The sequence below is a fragment of the Nestor notabilis genome, unplaced genomic scaffold (assembly GCF_000696875.1).
Source record: "Nestor notabilis isolate BGI_N333 unplaced genomic scaffold, ASM69687v1 scaffold21233, whole genome shotgun sequence".
NCBI classification, from domain to species: Eukaryota; Metazoa; Chordata; class Aves; order Psittaciformes; family Psittacidae; genus Nestor; species Nestor notabilis.
In genome coordinates, this window is record NW_009922630.1 from 1 (window position 1) to 9,880 (window position 9,880).

General features: G+C 41.4%; 1 protein-coding gene across 1 annotated transcript; it reads left to right on the plus strand.

Annotated features, from left to right (window-relative positions):
* The first annotated feature begins 690 nt into the window (after positions 1–690).
* Positions 691–9,591, plus strand: FAM114A2 (family with sequence similarity 114, member A2). The gene is made up of 13 exons (XM_010011725.1): positions 691–900; positions 1,118–1,217; positions 1,681–1,776; positions 2,065–2,177; positions 3,131–3,265; positions 3,431–3,589; positions 4,190–4,313; positions 5,293–5,372; positions 6,072–6,200; positions 6,409–6,548; positions 7,328–7,400; positions 7,990–8,043; positions 8,764–9,591. The coding sequence occupies exons 1-13, from the start codon at positions 691–693 to the stop codon at positions 8,860–8,862; spliced, it is 1,512 nt and encodes a 503-aa protein (XP_010010027.1). The 3' UTR covers positions 8,863–9,591.
* Positions 9,592–9,880: the final 289 nt, after the last annotated feature.

The window sequence follows — 9,880 nt, forward strand, 5'->3', positions numbered from 1 at the left end:
CGGCCCTGCCTGCTCGTGTTGCCCTCAAGTTACTGCCCCGGGGCTGCTGAGGTGCTGCCAGCGAGGCCGGGAGGGGAGCAGAGAGAAACCTCTGCTCCCGTGAGCGGGCCGCGACGTGGCAGCGCTGCTCATGGGCCACCGTCATCTCCCATGTGCAATGTCAGTGCCGGTTGAGTGTGTTTCAGGTGCTGGGTGGTGTCAACGCCCTGGCGAGCGCCTTCAGCCCTAAATACAGGAGCAAAACAGTCTCTGCCTCCCTCCCTGCCCGGCTTTCTATCTCCATTTGAATGGAGCCCCCTTCCAAGCAGCCTTCCCAAGCCATTTGTTTTCACCTTTTTAAGTGAAACAAGTCATGTATTTAATTATCCAAGGGCCTCTTGTACATTTCATTTGCTTTCCAGAGTTAACAAGCTGTTTCTTTCCTGAGGAGAGGGTGTGTCACTTAGATAAAGTTCTGTGGGACTTTAAACTTCCAAGTGTGGCATTTTTTTCCAATCAGATGTAACTTGGTGTACATATTTGCTTGAAAACATAATCTCTTCACGCAGGTACGTGTGGCAACATGAAGGGCTTTCTGTCTTAGCGGTGTTTAATTACTTCAAACACAAATGTGATGCTTTTGAACTAATGTCAAAGTGTACAAGGGAGTGATTATTTTATCTGCTTTGCTTTCTGTGGGTGTTCCTAGTCATGTCTCAGGAAGACAGGAGCGAAGAGCTGAAAGAAGAACCCTCTTTCGAAGATGAAAATGAACAGAAAGCAGAGGATCTTGGCAGCACTGAGAGCAAGCAAGAGAAAGAGCAAGAGACTGAGCCTGTGCCTATGACTCGGAAAAGACCTGAACCCAAACCCCCAAGCCAGCCTGCTGCCACAGAAAAGCCTGCAGCTGAAACCCTCAAGGTATGTTCCTGTGCTAGCTCTGAATAACGTGACTTCATGTTTCATGGCTGTGAGCACAGAACAACTCTGGGCATAAGGCCCTCTCCTCTTCTGAAAGTTCACATTGATGTTTATCTGAAAGGGAAAAGCAGCACAAAAGTTACACATCACAGACTGCTTGTGTTCCTCTCCTCACCATAATACCTGCATCACTCTCCTCTGCTTTTCTTCATTAAAGGCCTCAGATTCTTCAGCTGCAGTTCAGTCAGGATGGGGGTACTGGGGAAGCTGGGGGAAATCTCTTCTGTCAACTGCATCTGCTACTGTAGCTACTGTAGGTAAGGCTCTTTCTGGTATTTGATCCATAGTTTAACCGTTCTTCGTGTCTCAGCTAGTGCTTTTGAGCTTGTTTCTAGAGAAGGGGATGTCTGTGATAGCAGCAGTTATTGGAAAAATGTCAAGAGAATTGTTCAAGTAATGGGGAAAGCTTGTACCAAAAGGTACAATGAGATTGAGGAGATTGTGCACAGCCAAAATTACTTTCAAGCTTTTAAGGTGTTTGCATAATTTTCAGATGTTTTTTTAAACTGCTATTCAGGCAGTATTTACAACTTGATTTAAAAGCTGAGGTGAAACCTGAGTTCATTACATTGGTAAGCAAGTAGTAAGTTTTAGTGCTGGGTGAACTGTCTTAAACAGGAAGAATCCAGAATAATAAAACCCAATATGCAGCCCTAATCCTGTTTCTGATCTGATTTCTGTTGTATCTCATGGTTAAAGTAATACTGCTATCTTCTCTAGGTCAAGGTATTTCAAATGTCATAGAAAAAGCAGAAACAACCCTTGGGATCCCCAGTCCTAGTGAAATCTCTTCAGAGACTAGAGATGCTACAAGAGGTCAGTTTTTACTTTGTAAGAACAACACTGAAACATTTCTAATAACATAATCAGCCCCAAAATAACATCACCTTCCTCTGCACTTTGCATATTGAGATAGATATATCTCTGTGCTAAAATAACGCTCTATTGCTTACTTCTGTTAGCTCTGAAAAGTAGGTAGCAAAATAATCCCAATTCTAGCCCTGCTCCTGGCTGACACTTGGTGTTTGATTATTTTCTCCATTCTGCAGCTGACAGGATCTTTTCTGGGGAGCAAGGAGGTTAATTTTCTGCCTTCTAATGCAGGAAGCGAAAATCCTGGTGCTGACAGCGCAGATGCAGTTGAGGATGGCAGTTCCTTTCCTATTGCTGGGGCTCTTGAAGTATTATCAACCATCTCTACTGCTGTCCAAAGCACAGTGAGTGAGTTGGGAATGCAGGAGAAAATGGGTGTAAGAGAGCGTTGGGGTTTCTGCCTTTCATCTGAAACATCATAAGAGAATGGTTTTAATTCTTATTCTCGTGGGATGAATGGTAAGAAACTGTTCCAGCCTTCAGACAGACTTTATCCTGTGCCTTGCTTCTAACTTGTATTTAATGTATAAGTTGTCCTGAATTTTGATAGTATTAAATGTTGACTCATAACAAAAAAACCTAACAGTGGACAGTGTGGGGGGTGCATTCCTGTGCATGTCACCTCTGTACCCTGTTATCTTTGCTTGATTCCTTTAGAATATTCAGGTAAATGCAGGGTCAGATTCATTCCTGGAATATTTCCACTGATTTCCACAGAACTGTCTAGAGATGAAATCCATTCTCCTCTTCAAAAACTCCTGTGAAACTAGCCCAAATTGCTTGGAAATCAGCTTGCTCCTGTGACCATGAGAAATACACTTCAAAGGAACCCATTACCCTTAGAAACTGTGCTTTTGTGATCTGCTGTCTTGTCAATTTGCCCATGAATCTGAAAGAGCTGCAGATAGAAAGCTTGCTTCTGCTTTTAAGGCTTGAACAAGAGTTAACAACCAAAACCCACAGGTCTAGTATTTTCTGATTGGAAGGATGGTAACTAAATACTTTAGTGTGCTTGAGAACCAGCTTATTCACAAAATAAAAATGTATTTCCCATCAGACTGCTGTAGCTGTCTGAGTGCTCTATTAAACTGTAGGGTGATTGTGTATTGTGGCTCTTTCCATGTCCTGCTTTCTTTGTGGCAATCAGGGTTGAATTTTAGGGTGACAAGGACCAATTTGGCTTTTATGTGAGTGTCTGGCATAATACTGCTGATATAAATCCCCCAATTCAATTTCTTCAATTGTATAGTTTTCTGTGAGTTTTTACTTGCTGTCTATATCCAAATCTGATTCCTAGGGAAAAAGTGTTATTAGTGGAGGTCTGGATGCCTTGGAATTCATTGGGAAAAAGACAATGGATGTAATAGCTGAGGGAGACCCTGGATTCAAAAAAACAAAGGGCCTCATGAACAGAAACTCCACGTTATCTCAGGTATGGCAGTTCCATATCAGCAGCTCATTGGTTTCTCTCATTTCTTCTCTCTTCTTTTGCAGTCACATCATCATACAACCATTTTTACTATTGAACCAAAACCCTTCTCTTCCCCTGCTCTGTATCTTCTGGCACTGACCTGAGTACTCTGCTTTTATTTTTCAGGTCTTACGAGAGGCAAAGGAGAAAGAAGAGCAGCAGACAGCTACTGAGGTTACCATGGCTACAGAGAAGAAAGCCCATTATGGGTTACTGTTTGATGAGTTTCAGGGTCTTTCTCATCTGGAGGCCTTAGAGATGCTTTCCAGAGAGAGTGAATCAAAGGTAATGGCCTTGAGCAATTTGCCTTCTATTTTGAAGTCAGCTGAGCAGGGAAAAAAAGACTTAGAAATATATGGATATACATGTAAAATTGAGCGCTCGGAACTTGCTATCAAATGATGGATTACACAATTTCACTTTGACCCCTGCATTATGATCTGGTGTTTACCTTGGGAAGGTTATATCCTCTCCTCGGCTCCTAAAGCCATTTTCTTTACCCAGCTAGCCTCAGTTCCTGCATGTCTTCAACAACATTTCACAAGTTACTCTTTCCTCATACTCATTTGTTTGCTGCCTTGGTCTGGAGAAAAAGAGAGTGTCATAAGCACAGCAGAGATTGTCTTCTCTGTCTTGGGGCAGGAAGGAAGGCAGACCAACATGCAATTTCAGAAGTCATTCATTTTTTTCTAATGAAAAATTGAATAACTGCTTAAGAATCCATTATTATTTAATGGGTCTTCACAAATAGGTCTTTTTCTCTTTCCTCCTCCTTGTAGGAAAGTACTACTATCTTATTAACATTCAGCCTGATGTTTTTATGTGCCATGTAAACCAGTGTTTCTTTTTCTTGTTGGATTTATAATTCTCTCTTTGGCTGTGCAGGTGAAATCGGTTCTAAGTGCTCTCTCTGGAGAAGAGTTGGACACACTGAAGGAGGAAATGGAACAACTCAAAGAAGCATTTTCTTTACCTGAATTCTTTGAAGAAGAAGAGGAAGAAAAGAAGGGTAAGAGAGCCCCAGGTTCTGGGAGAAGAAGCTGGTTCTTGATGAAATTCTCAGGGTAGAACCAACCAGCCCTGGTCACTAGCAATGGGCATGATGCCAAAGTTAAGTTACTCTTTAGCTGGATGCTTAGTCCTAAAGCCAGCTGTGGCCAGGAGCATGACAGGTAGCAATACCTTTCATCTCTGGAAAGCTGCTGTGCATTAATTCTGTAACCAGAGCAGGATTAGAGTTGTTTAACTCCTGGGTTGTTCATACAGCTGACCTTGAGCAAAGATGCAAATTCAAAGAGATGCTGGGTTTCCCTGACCATGAGTGAAAAACCGTGAACAGAGATGTCCAACCTGTGGGAAAGCAAAAAGCTTTTTGATTGATTTGTTGAATGAGAGTTAGCCACACAGACCAGAAGACTCAAGAGGTGCCTCCATGCACAAGAGCCATCTGATTCTTGAGGATTATACAGATTTAAATGTAAATTTCTCACATTGCTTTTACCTAAATGGCTCATCAGGGAGGGCTTACACACCTGCACTTGCTATCATTTAACATTTAATGTATCTTTTATATTTGCACGTGATGCATCTCACAGCCTTCCCCCCACTGTTAACATCTGCCCTGCCGTATATAATAGGAGAACCATAGGTTTTAAGTGGCATTTCAGACTCTCCAAGGTGATGTGCAAGTTAGTGCATTATAAAGTGCTGCCTGTAAGAAAAGAAAAATGGAATTACCTGAGCTACCAAACCAGAATTGACAAAGCAGAAGCTAACCTTCTGGGATTGGTGTCTTCACTGTTTCAGAACTTACCTTATAAATTGTATTTAAAAAGACCAGGCTCAGTGCATTCTTGCCTGAGGTGTTGATTCAAAGAGAAATAAAGGAAATAGTTGACAGACTTGTGCAGAAATAGTCCTGCATTGAAGAGCTACTTATTCCTGTATCTCTCCTTTGTGTGGATTCTTTAACTTTTCCTGTCCTCTAGGAGATGAGGAGTTCACAAAAGAAGTAACAGAGTTGTTTTCAGAGTTGCGCATCTCCTCAAGCCCAGCCAAACTGGTCACGGTGAGTTATTTCCCATCTTGTAAAACTGGGAGATTTCTTACAGGAACTGCTTCTCATCCTGTTTTGTTTGTGAAAATGTCAAATGCATGAAAACAAGATTTGTTTTAGATCCTTTGACAATGGTAGGCGAAAGAGGCGGTCCGTTTCCTTTGACCTTATGGGGCAAAATCATGTTCTGTAATGTTTTTGGCTCTGAATCAGTATACATCAGTGTGTCTTTGCCCTTTCACTGGGCAGTTACAAATGGTGGCAAAGATAATTGTGAGCACTAAGCCTTCAGCCACCACAGTCAAATTAACCTACAGTCATGAACTGAAGCTCTCCTCTTGATACAGACCAGCTGCTTTTGTTATGTTTAGAAACTGGTATGAGGCAAAATCACTTTTCTTGCCTTCATTTTACTACCCTTCAGATCCACCAAGTGGCAGCAGTATGCTGCAGACAAGTTTTTAAAGCACCTCTGTTAGTTGTGGTCTTGCTGGTAAACTCTAACACCCAGTGCTGGAGAAATGACTGCCCTCAACTTCATCAGCGCAGCCAGCCGTCCTGAAGCCACTAGGATCATTTGCTTTGGTTGTTCTCGCTAGCTCAGGGGTCATAGCTGTTTCCTTCCTCTGGAGAGTTTCAATACTCCATGTTTTATGGTGGGCAGAGGGGCTTCATCCCCGTCATTAAATACTATGGCACATCTTCATGCAGGTGAGGACATCTGCTCATGAATGGATAGCACAATTCAACAGTAGTCTTCCTAAAGAAGAAAAAGAGAGTGAAGAGAACCAAGAAGTAGAATCCAGAGATGGTGACCACGATGCTAAAAAATCAGTAGAGGTAACTGAGTGATGAATGTCTGACCACAGATTGCTTATCTGGCTGCTGAGTTACAGTTGTGTTCCCCAGAGGTCGAGTTTCTAATTCTGTGCAGATCCTGAGGTCTGAAAGTGCAGTGTAGCAACAGCACATTGTGTGATTCACTTGTTTTAAATAATAAAAGCTGCTAGTTTTTGTATGGTCTGGGGAATCTTTTTAACTCTTACAGGATATTCATGCATTTGCCATAAGAAGTCTGGCTGAACTGACAGCATGCTCCATTGAAATGTTCCACAAAACTGCAGCTTTGTTTCTACATGGTCAGAAACAAGAGGTTACGGCCACAGACAGAGCCAAGTCCCTTTCACAGTAAGTTCATCTCTTACTAAATATGTAGCTTATAATTACTGATTAAATTGTCTAATAATTCTTTACAAATCATGGGCTGTAGGGCTTTTAGGTTCTGCATGTGTGTTCAAAATCGCAGTGGGTGGCGTCACTATCTGCCAGCAGAATTCAGCTGCCTCTTTTTCCAGCTTAAAGATATTTCTTGATAAGAAAGAGGAAACCCCACTTGAAAGCTTTTATATAGCCAAGTAGAATGTTTGCCCTAAGCTTGGATTAGTTAGTAGATAGACATTTAAAATATGACAAAGCAGTTGTATAAAAGTGATTCTTAATTACCTTTTGGCTAATCATTTAGCATGTTAGGTATGTGATATTGTAAAAGTACTGCAGCTAAATTAGTAGATTGGTCTTCCCAGTAATGGATAACACAAGATGTTTCTTTTATGTCAGGAGATACTTGGCAAGCACATGAAATATGCAGTACTTTCTGATTCAGAAAATGACACTTGTCAGTAAAGGAAAAAAGGGAGTTAGTAACCATTCCTTCTTGAATGGATGTGTCTGTCCTTTGAATACTGTTTCAATCCTTCAGCTTTAATTATTTATTTTTCCATCTTTCCCCTCCCTAATTTATTCAGGGAACTTCCGGGTCTTTGTACACTGTTTATATGCTCTATATGAGTTTGGGTTTAATTTAGCTTTATATGCATGGAAACAAGGTATTTGTGTGTTAGAGGAATGCTAAAAGTTATTCTTGTAGACTGCATTTATTACACTGTTTTCCCACTCTTCTTCCACAGAATGACAATTGTGCTGTGTAAAGAACTGTCAACTTTCTCCAAAGAGTTTACTACATGCTTAACGACTGCAGGGGTAAGAGTTACACCATAGTTCTTAGGAACAAGATGTGGCTAGTTGATTACAGCTTTGGGATCCTCACCACAAAGTGGTTTTTGTGTTGGCACATTTATATATGCATTTTTTTTGCCTTGTAAACTGATCTTTTAGGTCAGTGTTCTCCAAATTGTGGCAGCTGAATGTATGCTGAGCTTCTGAATAATGCCTCCTGCTGCATTCAGCCTGGTTGTGAGGGTGAGCGGAGGGGGGGAATGAGTGCTGACAGTACTAAGGAGGCAGAAGTAAGGTTTGTGATGCTGTTGTGGATTTTCTAAAACACTCAGGTGTTACTGAAGATAATATCATTATCTCTCAATTCTCCAGCTGCCTGCAGTTCATTTAAAGATATAATGTGTATATTCATATGCAGCTTGTGTTGGGCATATGTGGGCTGCTTTGTTCTTATTTGCATGCTACAGGGCAGGTCCTCTGCAGCTTGTGACTTAGCTTTCCTATAGTCAGGGGAGCAATGGTGATTTTAAGCCTTCTGAGGATTTAGCTTTATCTTGCTTGAAGAAATGTGATCAAATTTCCAATCAGGATAATATATGTCTGATCTCTGCAGGTCAAAGAGAAAGCAGATGTGCTTAATCCCTTAATCACTGGAGTGTTTTTGGAGGTCAGTTACGCTAAAGTTAAAACGTTAAGCTAATACTTAAAAAATACTCTGTTTTTTTCCACTTTGGTATCCTTACATGTGCCAAGATTCGTGGTCTAAGATTCTGTTTACTTATCTAATAACTTGAAAGTTTTAATACATGTCTGTAGATTTGCACAAGAGATGAGTTACATAGTGAAAAATGAGCCTGTATGGTCTCACCTGCATTTATGGTGGGTCAGAAGACACATGCTACATCCTGCAGCCTGGCTTTCCAGAATTTACGTGTCCAAAGTCAAACCTTAGACAAGCTCAGAAATTAACATGCTAGAGTCCCACGCTTCCTAGCTGTTAAATTGGTTCTCAGAGCTTGTAAACTTCTGAGGTGTGGTAGGAAATGGGTGTTTCCTGTTGGTGTGTTATTCCTTCCTGCCACAGCATGCTTATGCCTCACTTTGAAATGGATTCTTCTCATCTATTGTCAAAAACAGTGTCCTGCGTTTGGATTGCACTTGATCTTGTTTGGCAGTTTTTAAGCCAGTTGCTTTTTTTGCCTAGTGGCATAAAACTCCTCAAGAACTTAATGTTAAATTGATTTCTAAAACGAAGCCTTAAAAAGCCAGCAAGCACGAGGCTTCTGTTATGTGCAATAATCAATGCTGTTTGAAATGACTCTGTGATTAGGAAAGCTGATTGGTAGCGTAATTATTCATGTGTGTGTTTTGATTTTTGTTTTCACAGGCTTCAAACAGTGCTTCATATATCCAAGATGCCTTCCAGCTCTTGCTGCCTGTACTGCAGATCTCTCTTATTGAGGCTAGAACGGAACTATCACAGTAATAAAAACCCTTCTAATTAAGAACTTTTTGACCTTCCCTCTTCGTAGTTTCCATGCTGGAGAGTGATGTAATGGCTCTTATTAAAGGGAAAAAGATTAACTCTGATCGCTGCTGCTACAAGAACGGTGATTAAATGCAGTCTGGCAATGACAGCTTCTACAGCACTGAGAGATCTGATTAGCATAGTCCAGGCTGGTGGGCAACGTGACAGACTTAAGTGCAGACTGATTCTCTGTTTCCATGGACTGACTGTATCTTCTCACTGAAATCCCTCTGCTGTATCTGTTAACAAGCCCTTTGCCTTGACAGTCCAGAGAGCTTCTCCCAGTGCTGGAGAGAAGAGTAGCAGCTGGCTAGTTAAAGAGTTAGCTAAAATCATGGTGTGATTTTTAAGTCAGGGAGACATAATTAGGCTCCTGATAGCTCTGCGTTGGTGTTGAACTGAATATTGGATAGGAGGTGCAAGAAAAGGCAAATATTTATGAACCTTGCAGTTCCTAGGCTGGAAAGAATAGAGCTGGAAAGAGAGGATTCCTTATCAAGCCATTGCTCCTGAAGAGAAGCCCTGGCTTCCCGAAGATGTCTGTTAATGACTCAGGGATGTGGGATTGGGACTCTCACTAGGGTGCTGTTCTCTTGCAGAGTGCTTGCTTCAGCATGAGCTGGGAAAATGCTGATCTGGCCCTAAGAATGTGGGTACTTTGCTTTATAGCAATAAATGAGAACTGGCTAAAAGAGATTGACTCATGTTTGGGCAATTTAATGAGAGAATTTAGCAGAATTCCACTTCCTCAGTGCAGCGTGACATGTCAGCCGCAGACAGCTCAGATACTGCTTGTCTCCTCTTTCTGTGTGGAAACACTATAGTGTTTTCCTTCTTCTTGGAAGGTATATTAAAGTAGGGGAAGAGGAAGCAATTTGGTTCTGTTAGCAGGAGTCCTAATTTGTCTCAGAAGCTTCACGTATGGTATCTGTTTCTTTGTGCTGTGAAAGTTCCCTGCTTTGTTCCTTTTTGTAGT

Bases quoted from the DNA above. Each gene is read 5' to 3' on its own strand.
- FAM114A2 (XM_010011725.1), top strand. From the start codon at position 691: ATGTCTCAGGAAGACAGGAGCGAAGAGCTGAAAGAAGAACCCTCTTTC. The intron at 3,266-3,430 runs GTATGGCAGTTC...TTTATTTTTCAG, and splicing joins GAAACTCCACGTTATCTCAG to GTCTTACGAGAGGCAAAGGA. The intron at 3,590-4,189 runs GTAATGGCCTTG...TTGGCTGTGCAG, and splicing joins CCAGAGAGAGTGAATCAAAG to GTGAAATCGGTTCTAAGTGC.